The sequence below is a fragment of the Equus caballus genome, chromosome 13, assembly GCF_041296265.1.
Source record: "Equus caballus isolate H_3958 breed thoroughbred chromosome 13, TB-T2T, whole genome shotgun sequence".
Lineage (NCBI taxonomy): Eukaryota > Metazoa > Chordata > Mammalia > Perissodactyla > Equidae > Equus > Equus caballus.
In genome coordinates this window covers 45,102,433-45,121,367 of record NC_091696.1, presented here as the reverse complement: position 1 = coordinate 45,121,367, position 18,935 = coordinate 45,102,433, and the positions used below count along the sequence as shown (strand labels likewise).

The following is an 18,935-nucleotide window of genomic DNA, read 5'->3' as shown; positions in this document are numbered from 1 at the left end:
GATCCAGTCCCGGCGTGGTGCCAGCCTGCCTTGAGCACGGCCTCGCACACCTGCTCCCCTCCCTCGAGCGACAAACAGCAGCTGCCAAATCAAGAGGCTTCCGCAGGCAAGAGGCTCTGGCTACGTTTTATCAGGTCTGCTCCGCTTTCGTTATATGCACCTTCCTAGCTACGCCCCACCTTTGCCAGGGCTGTTGGTTTTCCATTTATAGAAGTGACATAAATATATTTTAAATGACTGTATTTTTAAGCATTTTTCAGTGACTCCATTTAAATAGAAATATAAAGTAAATAACAGCCCAGGTGGCACACGGATATGATAAAATTGGGAAGGTGGCCAGGACTGACTGAATTTGGGAAGCCCTGTGTCACACTGTGTGTCTCCCAGGTACACAGATACAGCAGGTGGGAGAATCCAGAGGGAGCTGGGGAGCTAAGCGGGCAGTGCCAGCTGGAACAAGGATGCTACAGGGATCCTTGGGCCACTGTGAAAAGTCCCCTCCCTCCCATCTCCTTGTTGGGGCTGGCGTCCACTGGTGTCAGGGGCGGCTGGAACCGACGGCTGCTTGTTTCTCCATGCCACCAGCCCCTGTCCCCACTGGCACTTCTTGCTTGGTCCTGCCCGTGGATTTTCCAGAACAGTAGGGGTTTTCCAGAAGTGGCCACTCTAGAGCCGATCAATGACTCACACGCAAGGCAGATCTGCCCAGGAGGGTGTGTTCCCTGCTAAAAATGTCCCCTGTAACCTAACTTTTCATCCAGCCTGTCACTCACAGCCAGGGTCATCTTCAAGAGAAGGGAGAAAAAAGACACACACACACAACTCTGTCTTGGGGTCAGCCCCTGCCGCTCACCCCAGTCCTGCCAGCCTGTGTACCTCCAGAAGCCCCGGGTGCAGTGACTCAGCCTCCCGAAGTTTGAGGAATGTGACCCCCAAGGCCAGGAGGCAGAGACCCTGTGGGCTGACCTGGGGCTGGAGCCGGACACAGAGCAGCCTTGACCCCCACGCTAAGGAGGAAACTCAGGATTTGCTCGGCGCCCGTGCAGGCTCCCCGTGCCAGCCTGGCCCAGCCTGGCTTTGACCTTGGCATCTGAGCTTTGAGCTCTAGGTCGGCCTGGTCCCTGGACCCCAAATTCCATGACGTCCCCTGGGAGAAGAGCCCCAAGTCTAAGAGGGTGACCCACATACCCCAGCACATCCACTCCTGGGTATAAACTGTAGGACATCTTCACCCAGGACCACAAGGAACTAATTTTTCATTAGCCAATTTGCAGGTGCTCAATGAGCATGCGCTCCCTGGATGGAGAAATACACACCATGGGTATGTGCTTAAGACAAGAGTACAGACCTTGGCATTAGACTGCTGGGTCTACCCAGACCCCAGACCCAGCCCGTCTAGGTTGGGTGACCTTAGGCAAGTGTCCTAAGCTCTCTGAGCCTTTCCAGTGACATGGTCGAACGGGTATCAGAATCATTCCCACTCACAGAGAGGAGGTGACAATCAGCACCGGGCCTGGGAGAAGGAACTCTTGGAAACCTCGGCAAGTGTGTAAACCCCTTCCCGCACTGCCCAGCACATGGCTGACGAGACGCACCAGCTCTCCTGTGCGGTCCCACGGAGCAATGGTGCCGCCTCCCACTCTTGCCAAGGCAAGCATGTGCGTGTAGGTGTGCATGCACGTGCGTGTTTCTCCCACAAACACACCCTGGAAAGTGCCACAAGAAAAGTCATCATGCTCCTTCCCCCACTTTCCCTTGGCCAAGTAGAGTGATCTCTGTGTGTCTCTCTCTCCCTGAGCCCTGAAGGGCTGCCCTGAGCCCCAGGAACCCCCACCCCCTCGGTCCCCAGGGATGTTAACCTTTCTGCTCCCACAAAGCGGAAGAAGTATGGAGAAAGAGGCTCCTTGGGGCACAGCCTGGCTCACCCGCAGCTGGGCGGGGTCGCTGGGGATTGGCCCAGGGGGTCACCCCATGGGAGGAGTCTCGTCCAGAGCTGGAACTCAGCTGAGAAGGGGTGGCTGGGCTGCCTGCCAGTCAAGGCTTTAGACGGGGTTGGGGGTGGGGAGTCCTAAGCCCTGACACGCCCTGCCTGGAGGCCGGGGAGGGCCAGGTCACTTCAGCTCACTGAACCCCTGTGCAAATCACACAGATCTAGGTTCAAATTCTAGCTCCTGCTCTTCCCCCGCTGTGTGACCTTGAACAGCTCACTTAACCTCTCTGGGCTTCAGGCAATCATGCATCCCACCCCACCCCCAGCCCCCATCCTGCAACGTTCAGTCTGTGATGAGATTTTCCTTTTGGGATCATGGGTCTTTTTTTTTTTTTTTTTTTAACGTAAGACAACAGAAAATTCAGATTTACTTGACAGAATTTGTCTTCGCAGGGAACATAAACTCCCTCGGACCCCCAGTCCAGGCCTTGGGCTTAACCTCCATCCACCCACTTATTTGGGTGTAAGGGGTCAAGGCAGGGGTCGCCTGTGCAATGGAGGAGGACGTCCTCGTTCTCAGCTTCTGGAATGTGGCTCAGAGAGGGAACCAGCTGAAGGCAGTTGGGGGCCCACATCCCCCAGCCGGGGAACCAGAGTTCTTTTTGTTAGCCAACCCCCCTCCTGGCAGATTCCCAGCCACAGGGGCCTCCACGCAGGGTGCCTTGGAGGTAGGAGCCCTGGGCAGGAAGTCAGGAGATCTGGGTTCCCATCCAAGTGCTAAAACAAACCAGCTGGGGAACTCACACCCCACTCAGAGCTGGAGCCGTGTGGGGCCCAGATCCCCTTAGCCAGCAAAGGGGAACTCGACGCCGTGCTGCCTCACTGGCTTGGGCGCTGCAGGCACTCCTGAACCAGGCAACATGCTCCACACAGGCCCCAGTCCACCATCAATCTCCCACATGTGCCCGGAGCCACCTCCTCCGACACCCAGCCTGGAATGGTTAGCTGCAGGTACGAGGTACAGCTCTGCGTGCGTGTGCGTGTGCGTGTGTTTGATCTTGTTTTTAACTCTTCAAGTCAGCTCCCTTCAGAGGGTTGGAAGTCCCAATACACAGCCTTCCGGAGCATCTTCAAGATGCTCTAGACAGTGGACACATTTTTCTGTAAATGTGCGGGTGGTAGATATTTCAGGATTTCTGGGCCATGGGGTTCTCTGTCACAACTACTCAACTCGGCCATTGTAGCGTCAAAGCGGCCACCATCAATATATATGTATGGGGGTGCCTGTGTTCCAATAAAACTTTATTTACAAAACCAGGTGAGGGGGCAAACTTGGCCCCAGGGCCAGGAGTCTGAGAGCCCTGCTCTAGCCCACCACGGAGGAAGTCCTGATCCGTCTAGGCAGCCCGCCTCCTACGCGGGTGCTGCTCCTCCGAGCCTGCCAGCGTTCAGAGAAGAGAATAATTTCTCCAGTGCCTTGCTGCTCAAAGTGTAGTCCATGGACCAGCATCGCTGGACTCTGAGCGCGTGGGAGACATGCAGAATCTCAGGCCCCACCCCAGACCTACTAAGAGAATCTGCACTTTAACAAAACCCTCCGGGGGCTCCCAGGCACACAAAGCTTTAAGGCTGGAGAAGGACACGGTCGGATTTGTAGTCCGAGGCAGGTCTCTCTGGCTGCTGTCTGGAGGGTGGACAGAGGGCACAGAGGCAGAGGGCAGGAGGCCAGTGGGGAACTGAGAGGCAGGAGGGCCACATCGAGGTGGGGTGGAGAGACGCAGAAGGAACGAGGCCACAGGAGTATACAAAAGGCAAAATGGGGAGCACCGGTAACTGATGGAGGGTGCCCAGTGAGGAGAGGCCTGATTTCACAGATTTCAGCCTGCCCGTTCCCTAAGATCAGGTGGAGCCTTCTAGAAGAGAGGCTTCGGAGCTGCCAGCCTGAGTCTAAGTGCCAGCACCACACTATCAAGCATATAGCCTTGGCAAATTGCCAAACTTCTCTGAGCCTGTTTCCCCATCCATGTAATGGAGGTAATAATAGTACCCCATGGGTCCCCAATAGGGCCCCCATGTTTAGCACTGTGGCTGGCACATAGCAAGCACTCTATAGACCTGGGTTTCTACCCATCCATCCATCCATGTGTCCATCTACCCATCCATTCAGCCAGCCACCCATGTATCCATCTACTCATCCATCCATCCAACCAGCCATCACATCCATCCATCCATCCATCCATGTATCCATCCATCCATCCATGTATCCATCTACTCATCCATCCATCCATCCATCCACCCATGTATCCATCTACCCTTCCAGCCAGCCAGCCACCCATCCATCCATCCATCCATCCATCCATCCATCCATGTATCCATCCAGCCACCCATCCATCCATCCATCCATCCATCCATCCATCCATCCATCCATGTATCCATCCAGCCACCCATCCATCCATCCATCCATCCATGTATCCATCCAGCCACCCATCCATCCATCCATCCATGTATCCATCTACTCATCCATCCATCCATCCATCCACCCATGTATCCATCTACCCTTCCAGCCAGCCAGCCACCCATCCATCCATCCATTTATCCATCCATCCATCCATCCATCTATTCATCCATGTATCCATCTACCCATCCAGCCAGGCAGCCACTCATCTGTCCACCCACCCACCCATCCATCTATCCATGTATCAATCTACCCATCCCATCCATCCAGCCACCCATCCATCCAGCCACCCATCTATCCATGTATCCATCTACCCATCCCATCCATCCATGTATCCATCTACCCATCCCATCCATCCATCCATCCATCCATCCATGTATCCACCCATCCATCCATCCATCCATGTATCCATCTACCCATCCCATCCATCCATCCATCCATCCATCCATCCATCCATGTATCCACCCACCCATCCATCCATCCACATATCCATCTATCTACCTTTTTTCCTCTCTTCTTCTTTTTTTAAATCAAACCTTAATGCCAGGAGACCAGGGCTTCTCAGCCTCAGCATTATTGACAATGGGGGCTGGGTTTTGTTGTGGGGGACTGTTCTGTGAGCTGTAGGATGTTTGGCAGCATCCGTGGTTTCCACCACTACATGCCAGTAGCACCCCTCTGCCAAGCTGTACCAACGAAAATGTCTCCAGGCATTGTCAAATGTCCCCTGGGGTGCAAAACTGCCCCATTCGAGAGCCACCGATCTAGATGTTACCTGTTACTATTGTTCTTATAGGCTGTGCTGGGGGGAGTGAGGGGATGTTCACATTAACTTAAAGAATGAACTCTGGAGCAAGACACCTAGATTCAAATCCTGGCTCTGCCACTTACTAGCTGCAGGGACGGGCGTGGGGGTCACCCTTTTTTTCTCCTTCCTTCTGCGGCAGGATGGCAAACTAGATGGTGATCATCTATCCTCAGGCCTTTAGCGGACCAGCTGAGGGCAAACCCCTCGACCCCCTCCTGCCCCTGCCGCCAGCATGAGGAAAGGGCGAGATCTGTGCTTTCTGGAAATGGTCTCTGGCCTTGTAGGGGGTGAAAGGCAATTGCCAGGTCTGCCTCAGATGAAACCGACCTCGGCTCAGCGGAAAAGCGGGCTGATATTCCTGGCTGCAACCGAAACCCACCCAAAGGCTTTGAAAGGCGGGATGCGTTTGGCAGGCCTGTCTGCCATGTAAGACTATCTGCCTGTGTCTTGTCTTGTGACAGCAGAGAAAGCCTCGAAGTCCAGGAAATTATTTTTGATGTGGAGGGAAAAAACGGATTTAGCAGTTCCAGCCGGCTGTAGGCTTCTGGGTGCTTTGTGCAACCTTTGCAAATTTATTGTTTTCCAAATTGCCTGAAGCCAAGGGGTTTCCAAGGAGATGCCTGGCTCAGCGCAGTTTTCTCAGCTCGGGAAGAGAGAAGCAGCTTAGAATCCTTTTTCTGGTCAAATGGTGGGAGATTTTTAAGCGTGGCAGCCCAGGAGCAAGGAGAGCGAGGTGGGGAACACTCTGGAGGGACCTCGCTGGAAATTCAGGACCTGGACGCTCCAGAGTCTCAAACTTGGCACTCTTGACTTTTGGGGACAGATGCTTCTCTGTCGCGGGGCTGTCCTGCGCCTCGGAGAGTGTCTAGCAGCATCCCCGGGTCCTACTCATTACCGTTAGTAGCCCCCCTTCTGAGTTGTGACAACCAAAATGTCTCCAGACATTGGTAAATGCCACTGGGGAGTGACTTCACCCCGGGCGAGACCTCCTCCATGGGACAGATGTTGCATAAGTCCTGTTCACAGTTGCTTCTGTCCAGAGGTGGCCAGCTGCCTCAGACAAAGCCAGACCGACACAAATACCAGCCGCTGCGAGGCCGTCTGGGGTCAGGGGTCCTGCAAGTTCCAGAGGGGTTTACAAACCGGTGGGGGGGGGGGGGCGGGGCCCTGCTAGAGCAGATGCTTTTGTGATTCTGTGAAAATTTAGGGTGTCCACTCTCTCAGCCCTTTGAGCATCTCCTTCTTAACATCTACCACCATTTTTAATTAATTATGTGTTTACTTCTTTTTTCAATCAGTCTCCCCACTAGAACATAAGCCCCCTTAGGGCAGGGATCTTGTCCCAGTCCTGTTGTATCCTCAGCACCGAACTCAGAGTCTAGTACATGGGGGGTGGGGGGGTAGTAAATAGTGGCTTGAGGGAGGGAGGGAGGGAGGGAGGGAGGGAATTGGCAAACATTTGTTGCACACTTGGAGGACTTGTTAAAACTCAGATGGCTGAGCCCCACGTTTTCTGATTCATTAAATCTGGGATGCAGCCCGGACATGTGCATTTCCACCAAGTTCCCAGGTGATGCTGATGCTGCGGGTCCAAGGACCACGTCTTGAGAACCAGTGGTCTGAACTCTGAACCTCTGGTTTTCAGTCTTGGCTGGGGAGGGTTTCAAAGGTGGGATGCTCACGCCACACCCCAAATAAATCAGAATCCCTGGAGAGGGGATTCTGGCATCTGGGTGATTCCAATGTGTAGCCGACGCTGAGAACTGCTCAGCTGTACCTTCTCACTTCATCCTCACAGCTAGCGGCATTAGTCCTTTCTTAGCGATCAGGAAACTGAGATTCCGCAGAACTGGTTACTTTCCCAAGATCCCTTAGCCCTACCAAAATCCAACCCTGGGCTTTTGATTCCAGATGCCATGTTCTTTCGCTTTGCCTGTCCCGCCGCTTCAGCAGGTCATAAATCAGACCATGGCTTTTTACCATTTTTACAGCTGACCTGACCTTGGTCACGTAGCCGGGAAGGGCCAGAGCCAGAACTGAACCCGGCCGTCTGCGCCGCACTGCAGGGCTCACATGTGGGGATGACGGATGCCGAGATGGAAGGGGAATCTTTGTCCTTCCAGACAAAGGACGAGGCAAGTAGATGCGAAAGCTGGGAGTGTAGGCGAGGCTGGGCAGCAGGTCCCAAGCAGGCGAGCAGCCGAGGACCCAAAGGTGGACAAGCACAAGGTGGAAGAAATTAGGACACTGCTGGGACATATAAACACAGGGAGACGACAAGGCAACCCTGCGCGTCGGCCACGTTGCATCTTATATTCTGGTCTCAGCAGCAATCGATCCCAGCGACCGTCCTGCCCAGGGCTTCCAGTCAAAGCGTGTGATTGGCTGACACCCACTGAAGAGCGCAGGGGGAGGGGGGAAGTAATAGCTTCCATGAGCATCAGTGATGTTCACAAAATGAGCTCAAAACAGCCTCATTGGTACTGCCCCCCGCACCCCACCCCAGCCCGTGCCATCCTGACCCTTGCTCATTCTCTCCCCGCCTCGTCTGGTCCCTCCAACTTCCTGCATTTGCTGGCTACCTTCCCAGCTTGGAACTTTGGCTGTTTTCCTGATTCCAGCAGCTCCTCTCCCATTTGGCACAGTGTCACTGCGGGCAGATAACTGGTGACACAGCCCCCACCCTACCCCTGCCACCCCACCATTTCACACAGCCCTCAGAACCACCCATATCTGAGCTCTGAGGGACCCCTCATGCTGGGTGTCCGCAAGCACACACCACCTAGCTACCAGGATGAGACCTGAGCCCAGTGACTCTGGAGAGCCTCTGGCTCCTCTCTGCTCAGGTGAGCATCCAGCAGAGACCTACCACATGTGGCCCCGAGAGTCAACATGCCATCGCCACATATCACCTGTACAAGTATGCAATATTTTCCTTCAAATCAACTCCCTTTTCAGCCTTTGACAAACGTATCTGAAATGGAATCTTTGTATTATTGCCACAGCAGAAAACTAGTGTCCCTTGCCATTAATAGAGAGTATAACAAAGAGAAAATAGAAAAAAAGAAATTAATTCTAAGTTCTGTTGCCTTTCAAAGGTTCAAAGTTGGCCTGAGGCTTGACACCTTGTTATAAAGGGAGATGGCCGGGCTGGCCTGGTTGCATAGTGGTTAAGTTCGCACACTTTACTTCAGCAGCCTGGGGTTTGCTGGTTCAGATCCCAGGCACGGACCTACACACTGATCATCAAGCCATGCTGTGGTGGCATCCCACATATAAAATAGAGGAGGATTGGCACAGATATTAGTTCAGCAACAACCTTCCTCAAGCAAAAAGAGGAAGATTGGCAATAGATGTTAGCTCAGGGCCAATCTTCCTCAGCAAAAAAAAAAAAAGAAGAAGAAGAAGAAGAAAAAGAAAGGGAGAAGGCAAATGAAAGAGATGTTAAAGACAAATGAGCATCGCATGAGCCTTGCTCCTTGACACCAGCAGAAGGAGGGATGGAGAGAACTTGAAAAGAGAACTTTCTCTCCAAGACGCAGTGGCCTTCACAGCCTGGCCCCTGCCTCTCCTCACCAGACTGTCCACGGCTCCACTTCCCCTGGGCTGGGCCAGTTTTAGAAACGAGAGCATCAGTATTTGGCTGCGGGCACCGGGGCTGGAAGGGATCCGGCTGCTTGCAAAGCACAAAAGCATTTCCCACTCCACAATGGGTTCCAGACCTCCTTGGACAAACACAGGGGCAGGCAGCAGGCGCTGGGGCTTCAGATCGCCGGCTGTGGGCCCTCGCCCCTCAGACGCTGTGCCTTCCTGTCCTGCACCACCTCCCACTACCTCCAGGTGTCAGTGACCACCGGGAGGTCAAAACCCCAAAGAAGCTTCAGAGCGAAAGCAAGGCTTCCAAGGTGAAAACTCAGAGCCCCTCTGTGTTCTGTGAAGCCTTCCCACACCTCAGGGCTGCTTTCTCCATCTGCCTTTCCTGCCCTTCCTCTGAGGAGGCGCAGAGCACAGCGTCCCCGTGGATACGCCTCCTGGGACCAGGCCAGCAGCGCCATGAGGGGAGTGGGCCCTGACGGAGGGCGGCGGGGACTGAGGCACCTGGAGAGCCCGGCCCAGTCCCAAGAGATGCACTCTGCCCACTGCTCCCCTGGAGAAATGTGGGCGCAGAGTTGCTAGAGCTACCAATTTTGCAGGAGATTCTGGAAATCTGAACTTTGATGTGAAATCTCCATTTTTAACCAAAATATTAAAAAACTCTAGGAAAGTGCATACAAACGTCTTGGTAAGAGCAAAAATTGGAAACAGCCCTAATGTCCAACAACAGGTGGCTGGATAAACAAATTGTGGTATATGGATACAATGTACACGAGGGGTACAGCCACGCGACGCGATGTCAGTGATAGGAAGGGATAAACTAGGAATCGTGATTATGCTGACAGCAAGAAGCCAAAGAAAAAAAAGAGTGCACAGGATATGTCCCTGTTTATATATTCCAGAAAATGCAAGGTAATCTGTAGACAGAAAGCAGGGCAGTGGTTGTGCTGGGAATGGGGAGGGAGGGACATGGCAGAGCGATGACAAAGGGGCACAAGGAAACTTTCCATGTGTTGACTACTGGATTGAGGTGGTGGCTTCCTGACACACAGACATCAAACCTTCTCAGATTGGACACTTGGCATACGTGCAGATAATTATGTGTCAAGTATAAACAAAGCTATTATAAGAAAACTGTGAGGGGTCAAATAATACGTGGGCCAAGTTCAAGCCATGGACTGCTAGTGTTTATCCTGTGATAAAAACCACTTGGTCTACACCGCCTTAGAATTCACGTGCACCGTGCATTTTGGGAGGCGCTACGGTTGCAAAGGTGAGGGATGCTGGGAGTTCTCACGCCAGCAGTGGTGCAGCCCGGCCTGCCCTAGGGGAAGATGGGGACCCATGGACACCGGCAGGTGTTACCCAGAGAGAGCCTGTCGCCTACGCTCTCCGGCTAAACTCTCGGGCAGTGAAAAATCGAAAGCAGTTGAACTTCTTTTCTCTGTAAATCGAGTTAGCCCACTCAAGGATCGGATGCCCTCTTCGCTGGCTGCCAGCTAACCAGTTGGCCATAGCAAAAGCAAACAGAGCGGTTAGGTGGCCACAGTGGTCATCTGGGCAAGAGGTGGTGGCCCGGGTCAGGGCGGAAGCAGAGGAAGGAGTGAGAAGTGATAAGAATCTCAAAGTAGAAGGAACTGATTTGCTGACGGAATGGATGTGGGGTGGGAGAGAGAGAGGCGTCCAGGAGGACACCAAGATTTGGGACTGAGCATCTGGGAGGTGGGACTGCTGGAAGCCCCTGGAAGCAGCTGGAAGCAGCTGGAAGCATCAGAGCCACCCACCGAGATGCGAGGACTCCAGGCAGATCAGGCAGGAGGCTGAATGTTCTGGGGGTCAAAGTCCACTGCCTCTGACCACAAGGAAGCCCGCGCATATGCCTGCCGGTGAGAGCTCAAGAGGAAGCAGAGAAACCAACTAATCTCTGACAACCTGATCGAGGCCGTGCTTCGGGCTCGTCCCCATCCCCCAGCTCCTAACGTCATTTGCTCGGGCCATATTAATAACCAAGACGGGAAAGTGAGATTTTGACTCAAGGGCAGGCATTGCTGGGGGGTGGCAGGAACCCCAGAGAGGTGTCTGGGTCTGCACAAATTGGGCACGATCTGTGTGATGGGGTGAGCTGACCTGATCCCCGAGGGAGGAGTGACCTGGCTCAGCTTGGAAGCTTGGGAGCAAATTGCAATTAGAGACAATCTGATTAGAATCGGGTGACCGACGCTTGCCTTTTGAAGGCTTTGGTTCCCAGAACATTCTGAATCCGGAAGAGAGAAAGAGAGAGGAGGGAGAGGGAGGGAGGAGCAGCTGCTTATCCAGATGTTTGTCAAAGTCAACACGCTCTGCGACCTACGCTCTGTTACTTCCTACCGGCAGCGCTGGGGTCCCGCCTTCCCCCCGACCAGCCTGTTCAAAATGCAGATTCCCAGGCCCGATCCCAGACTTGCTCCATCAGAATGTGCATTTGGATGCCACCCCCAGGTAATGCTGATGTTTGCTGCACACGCAGTAAAATCTGAGATACACAGGTCTACACTGGACGGTCTACTTTTCCAACACTCAGGTTTTCATTACCATCCTTACCAATTCTGCCATATCCTCTCATATCGCTTATAACGTGAGTAACAATCTTTTCCACAGATCAAATCACTTAAAAAAAAAATCTTGAATGTATTTATTTAAAAATAAAACTTGAGGGGCCAGCCCTGTGGCTGAGTGGTTAAGTTCGCACGCTCCGGTTCGGTGGCCCAGGGTTTCTCCGGTTCGGATCCTGGGCGCGGACATGGCACCGCTCATCAGGCCACGCTGAGGCGGCGTCCTGCATGCCACAACTAGAAGGATCCACAACTGAAATAAACAACTATGTACTGGGGAGGCTTGGAGAAAAAGAAGGAAAATTAAAAAAAAACCCGTTTATATCACTATTATCAGTGGAAAATCAGCATCATTTGCCATAATGGAAAGAACCATAAAAAGGCATGAAACAAGATGAAGGTAAAACTATATTATTTGACTCTGGCTGGATACTGCTGCCTGGCCCACGTTCTTAGCCCGAGGCCGGCGCTCTGTGCTTAAAAGGGAGACCAGCTGGTAAGAAAGAGGTGAGGAAGAAGATGTGTTGTGTACACACACACACACACACACACACACACACACACACACACTGGAATACTACTCAGCCACAAAAAAGGATGAAACCATGCCATTTGCGACAACACAGATGGACCTTGAGGGATTATGCTAAGTGAAGTAAGTCAGACAGAGAAAGACCAATACCGTATGATCTCACTCATATGTGAAACACAAATAAACACACAGATACATTGAACAGATTGGTGGTTACTGGAGGGGAGGGGGTTGAGGGAGGAAGAGAAGAGTAAAGGGGCACGTGCGTATGGTGACAGACGGAAACTAGACTTTTGGTGATGAACACCATGCAGTCTATACAGAAGCCAAAATAGAATGACGTACACCTGAAACTGATATAACGTTATAAACCAACGTGAACTCAATTTCTAAAAAGAGGTGAGGAAGGCATTCTAGCATCCGATAAAGACTGTCCTCTTCAGATCATCACAAGGATTGGAAAAAGACGAAGAATGAATAACTTTCTCACTGTGTGGCTCAGTGATGTGAACGCTGCATCCATGTGACACGCCGACTAGCACTTCCCCGCCAGGGTCTAGTTGCCACAACTTCAGAAGAAGAGTTGTTTGACAGCAGTGTCCCTGCTCCATACCTCCGCTCCCCAGTCCTGGCATCATCTCCCCCACATGAAGAGTCGTCCCCCTAAAAGGCACCTTCAGTTGGGTAACTGGATGCAGATGTGGTCTGATGTTGGGCTGGTGAACCCCCAGGGGCCCCAGCTCTCAGGAGGGATCGGTTCTCAAAGGCAGCAGCCTGTGGTCATCAACAGCTTCAGTCCAGAGAAGTCACCAGCCTCTCTCCTAGCAGTGGTCAACGTGACTGGGAGTCACCCCACAGCCCCAAAATGCAAGGAACCAGGGCAAGTTACGAGGTTTGGGGTGTGGCCTTGGGGATGGAACCCCAGGATCATGGTGAACAGCTAAGGCTGCCTACACAGCCCCAAACTACCAGGGGATTCAAAGTCTGCATGGGGAGCAGTGTAGACCTGGCCACTTTATATAATGTCATAAAGCGGATTATAAAGTGGAATTAATAAAGTGGAATCCACATTATAAAGTGGATTCCTAGGACGTCTTGGGCAATAACTGTGTTGCAGCACAGCAGAGAGTTTTCCAGAAATACCTCTTGCCAAGGGGAATCAGGCCAAGCTCAACAATGAACAGATAACATTTTAAAGGGAGCATTTCAAACCGTCCAGCTGAAGCAATCTGTTGAAAGGTGAAATGGTTGCTATACACTTATCTTCATTATATCAACTCCTTCTTTTATTGTCTCAGAGATAATAAAAACACCAGGTGAGATAGTCACCAACCAGAAGACAAGTCCTTGCTAAGGCAAACGTCAGCTGTATCATGCTGAGGTTTGGAGTGTTTCAAATGGGTGCTGGCTTAATTCACAGAGCAGCTGGTGATAAATAATGACTATTAATAAAAATCCACGCGCTTGCAAAAACTCTCCGATCAGCAATGAGGCTGTTAGTAATAATTCAAAACTTCCCTGGAGAAATTTGGGAAGGGAAAAGGTTTTGCTCCCTACCCCCACCCAAAAGACCCTTCTTCTCTACACTGACAACATTAATACTTACAGTTACCTCTTACTGAGTGTTTACTATGAGCCAAGTACTATTCTAAGAGACCAACTCATTAACCTCGCAATAACGTCATTGAGCAGGATTTCTCATTTCCTGCTTCACAGATGAGAAATCAGCCACCAAGACCCATCACAGGAGCCTTCCCAAGTCAGCTCCAGGCCTCAGACTTCATGCCACGAAACATGACAATGACCTGTATTTGATCCACCACGGGAAATGCCTCTTAGAAGAAAACGCTTGAATAAAAGCCAAAAGGTAGAAACAACCCAAGTAGTCATAGAAGGATGAATGGATACACAGTGTGTGCAGTCAATGGAATATTATCCAGCCTTACAAAGCAAGGAAATTCTGACACACGCTGCAACACGGATGAACCTTGAAGACCTTGGGCTAAGTGAAATAAGCCAGTCACAAAAGGACAAATACTGTGCGAGTCCACTAACAGGAAGTACCTAGAGTACTCGATGCACAGAGACGGAAAGGAGAGTAGCGGTTGCCAGGGGGAGAGGGGAATGAGGAATTGTTGTTTAATGGGCCCGCCTGGAGTGTAAGCACGGAGTCCTTTCAGTTTGGGAAGATGAAAAACGTTGCAGAGGCAGATGGCGGCGATGGTCGCACAACAATGTGACAGTACTTAGCACGGGTGAACTGTACCCTTACTGGTTGCTATGGACTGAATATCTGTCTCTCCCCAAATTCGTATGTTGAAACCTAATCCCCATTGTGACACTATTAGAAGCTGGAGTCTTCTAGACGTGCTTAGGTCATCAGTGGCTCACGAATGGGATTAGCGCCTTTATAAGAGACCTCAGAGAGCTCCCTTGACTATTCCACCACGTGAGGACACAGCGAGAAGACAGCGCGCCTAGGAACCAGGAAGTGGGTCCCCACGAGACGCGGAATCTGCTGGTGCCTTGATACTGGACTTCCCAGTCTTCAGAACTGTGACAAATAAATTTCTCTTGCTCATAAGCCACTCAGCCTGTGGTATTTTTGTTGCAGCAGCTCAAAAGGACTAAGACAATGGTAAAGTTTTTATTATGTATATTTTCCCACAATAATCCCATAATTTTTCCCAAAAGAAAGAGAGAAAATATTTGGAATTAAAAGTATTCACTCATTCACCCATCATTCTTTAAAAAACATCAGTACAGGGGCTGGGCCTGTGGCCTAGTGGTTAAGTTCACGTGCTCCCCTTTGGTGGTCCAGGGTTTCGCTGGTTCGGATCCTGGGCGCAGACATGGCACTGCTCATCAGGCCGTGCTGAGGTGGCGTCCCACATAGCACAACTAGAAGGACCCACAACTTGAATATACAACTATGTACTGGGGGGCTTTGGCGAGAAAGATAAAGAAAAAAGATTGGTAGCAGATGTTAGCTCAGGGCCAATCTTGAAAAAGAAAATCAGTAGAAAACTCCCCATTGTAGATTCCTTTCATTCACTGCACAGAGATTTCAGGACCGTCTACTGTGTGCCAGGCAGTATGCGAGGTGGTGGGGGAGCGCGGCTGAATCAGGAGTGATGCACGCAAGTAAACCAACTAACACAGCACAATCACAGCCACGGACACAGTGCTCACTGGGTACCAGGCACTCGTTCAGCTAGTTTACCGACATCAGCTCAGATAATCCTCCTGGCAGCCTTGAGGTTGGAAACATTATCATCCCCATTCTACAGATAAGGAAACTGACGCACAGAGAGGTTAAGGAAGTTGTCCGGGGTTACAGACATGGCGGAGCCAGGATTCACACCCAGGCAGTCATGCTCAGTCTCTGCCTCTAACACTACGGGGTGAAGGCAGTGATGATAAACTACGTAAAACTACATTTGTAGTCAGCAAACCACAGCCTGTGGGGCAAATCCGGCCCACTGCCTAGTTTTGTAAATAAAGTTTTATTGGAAGACAGCTGTGCTCATTTGTGTACGTACTGTCCGCGGCTGTCTCCATCAGCAGAACTGAGTAGTGTGACAGAAACAGCATGGCCTGCAGAGCTGGAAATACAATCTGGACCTTTATAGTAAAAAGTTCGTCAACCTTGCTCTGGGAGGATGCACAGGGAACACTCAGTGAAGGAGGGAGGGAAGGCAGAGATGTCAACTCTGCCTTCTCAAGACGTTTCCCATCTCTCCCCTCCTGCTCCCATCTGATGCTACCAGCTTAGCGCAGGCAGCTGTCCTCTCTCACTGGATGCCTTCCAGAGGCTCCCAACCCTCTCCCCGTGTCCACTCTTAACCTCTGCAACCCTTTCTCCATCCAGGAGTGAAAGAGATCCACCCAAGGCACATCCAGAGATTAGGACCCACCCATTGGGATCCAGAGATTAGCTCCCAATGCCTTCCACTTATTAAACCCTGCGAAGGCTCCCACTGTTCTCAGAGTAAAATGCAAACCCCTCACCAGGACCTCCCAGGACCCTTCCTCCAACCTCACCCCACACAGGTCCTTGCACTCACTGGCCTCTCTCAGGAATACTCTTCCCACCATCCTTCGGCTGCCTGACCCCCCAGTGATCTGCTCTTGAAGTAACTGTCACCGGCCTGTCTGCTCCACCCCGTGTAAGGTCCCCATGAGATCCTCTGCACATCTCCTTGCTGCTGCTCTCATGCCACTTATTACAACCTTGCGATTATTTCACAGAAACTTCTGTTTTATCTGCCTCCTTCACACCCCAGGCCAAAGGGTGGCATCGTGGGTGGGCTTACACTGCCCCTGAAATTTCCATTAAACCCTGGATGCAGCTCCCACCCCCCAACTATATATACAAAATGTATTTCTACAACCATGTTTGTGAATACAGGTTTCAAGGTTGGTCCCCTGCCTGCCGGTTCCTCCAATCAGATGGTCATCCCTAAGTCTTTCCCGTGTATAAATTTCACAGCCACCACTGCTCCCCAACCAGAAGGTAAGTCCCCCGAGGACAGGGACCAGGGGACCGTTTTTGTGGCTCCTTTTTTCATTCCGAGTGCCTGGCACAGCATCTGGCCCCCAGGAGGCACTCTAAATTTATGTGCAGCAGGAAGGATAAATTCCATGCAGAGAGGACGCCCCCAGAGCTGTGAAACAGCGTGACACATTCGAATAAGGAGTATAGAAAAAAAAACCTGTGGGTGGGGGCGTAGAGGGGAGAGGGACAGGATTAGGCAGTCCTTCCGACTCCTCAGATCAAAAACCACCCCATCCCTCAGCAGGGCGCCCTGATGCTGCTGAAGCCTTTGAAGGTCAGAAGGTTACATTTCCAAAGATGCTGATGTAGACCGAGATGGTCTGCTCAGACTTGTCTCCTGGGGCCTCGATACCTATACCCACTCTCTCTGGTCATGCTCAGCCACATGGCCATCAGATGGAAGGAAGGGCCCTGGGGGCCATCAACAGCCTCTTGGACCAAGCTCCACCTCCATCGTCCGGTGAGCAAGGCAGGATTTACCCCAGATGCTCGAACCCCCCAGGAAGCTCACAGCCCACCTCCTTTTAGGGTGGACGAGCTCCTAGACCATGAGATGGGTGGGACCGTTTCAGCCCCCGGGGTGGGCAGGCCGCTTGGCCAGATGCTGCTGAGGCCCATGGGAGGAAGGCAAGGGTTCGGCAGAGTGGACAACGGTCCCGAGGCGCAGCTCGCTCACCTTCGCCAGCTGCGTCTGCAGCTTGTTCTTCACGTCTGTCACCTCGAAGACGCGGGCGTTGAAGGCCAGATTGGTGTTGGTGAACTGCTCCCACATCTGGTCCGACAGGGTCTCAAAGAGGCTCTCGGCCTCCTCCCGCAGCCGGATGGAGTTGGCCCTCATGTTCTGCGAGTGCCTGATGTTGTCGTTACTGAACTTGGTCCAGGTCTCGGGCACGGAGATCCTGCAAGAGGCCCAAGGACAAGTTGAACAGAGGCGAGGAATCGCGGGGTGGGGGTGAGGGCAGGCCCTGGAGAGCCCTGAATCCAGGGTGTCTCACCCTCGGGACTCTTGCCATTTGGGTCGGGATCATTCTCTGTCGTGGGGCTGTCCTGTGTGCTGTATGATGCATGGCAGCATCTCTGGCCTCTACACACTAGATGCCAGTAGCATCGCCCCTCTTGTTGTGACAACCAAAAATGCCTCCAGACATTGACAAATGTCCCCTGGGGGAGAGGGCACAGTTGAGACCCACTGGGCCGACCCAGCCCCTCATCTCACAGAGAAGGCGGCCGCAGCCTTGAGAGCAGCTGATCTCCCGAAGGGCACCGGGTGAATTCCAGGAGAAGAGGACTTTCTTCCCTGACACTGCCTCCCACTACCAGCACCAAAACCACAGAGACAGGCCAGGAGCGGGCTCCGGGCACGATGCTGGCTGCGGGTCCCTTCAGTGCAGCGATGAGCATGCGGCCATGCCACCTGCACTGAATTATTTGTTTCACGAATGTCCTGTGAACACCTGGCACATGCCAAGCCTTGTTCTGGGCACCTGGGATGGAGCCATAACAAGAACGGGACATCCCTGTCCTCATGGTGGTGAATTTCCAGTGGAGGAACACTGGAAATAAACAACAAATAAAGAAGAGAATTACACACGGCGTTACGTGCTATGAAGGCATCTAGGAGCAGGGTGATGAGCGGGAGACAAATGGAGTGGGGTCAGTCAAGGTCGTAAAAGGAAATAAATGGAATACTTGAGGGTGTCGATGTCCTCGTGGGCTAGCAAATGCAGGAAGCTGTCAGCACCCCAGCTGTGAAGGGCAAGAGGAGAGGGAGCGGTGGGACAGGAGGAGCGTGGAGGAGCACAAACCCGGGCAGGGAGGCAGCAGGATGAATAAATCCCCAGCATCTTTCTCCTCCCGCCCTCTGTCTCCTGCCGGTGTCCCTCCTATTGGCAGAACCCAGCTGGGAACCAGATGGCAAAGAGCCTCAGATGGCAGCCTCCTCTATGAGACTCACGCAGGGAGGCTGGAGAATGGAGACACAGGCTAATTAAAGAGGGCAGGCAGGGAAGGCTTCTCGGAGGTGGTGGCGCACAAGGGTCTCAGTTTAGACAAGAAAGCTCTTCCTGGCAGAGTATGTAAATCCTCGCCACAAGCAACCAACATATTGTATGGGGGTTTTCTCCTCTGGGAAGCCTTTGAGAAGCGGGGACGTGCATTTCTTTGAGCTGGCTTCAGTATCTAGCTCAGCAGATAACTTTTCAAGGTCTTTTTTAACCAGGAAGTCTGCAGTTTTTAAATAAAGCAGATTTTTATTCTCAGGCAGTAGGCAAAAAGAGACTCAATTTTCTGAAATAGAAGTCTCTTTCCAGCCATTTTAAAGCACGCTTAGATTGCACAGTGAATAGAAATATTTTAAAGAACATGTACAATATGGGGTTGTTTTGTCTGGCTTTTGCAGGAGTTAGCATCAAGAAATAAACAGGGGTCTCGGGCTCCTGGGAGAGGGCACTGTGTCTGATCCAGAGCT

At 52.1% G+C, this 18,935-nt stretch overlaps 1 protein-coding gene across 6 annotated transcripts in view; it reads right to left on the bottom strand.

The window, feature by feature from the left end:
- The window catches only part of TEKT5 (tektin 5), a 53,762-nt gene that overhangs the window by 8,506 nt on the left and 26,321 nt on the right, over window positions 1-18,935 (bottom strand). For all 6 annotated transcript variants that reach the window (XM_070231028.1, XM_023616322.2, XM_070231026.1 and 3 more), the window contains one exon: window positions 17,145-17,367. In XM_070231028.1, coding sequence (XP_070087129.1) covers window positions 17,145-17,367 — 223 coding nt within the window. The remainder of the gene's footprint in view (window positions 1-17,144; window positions 17,368-18,935) is intronic.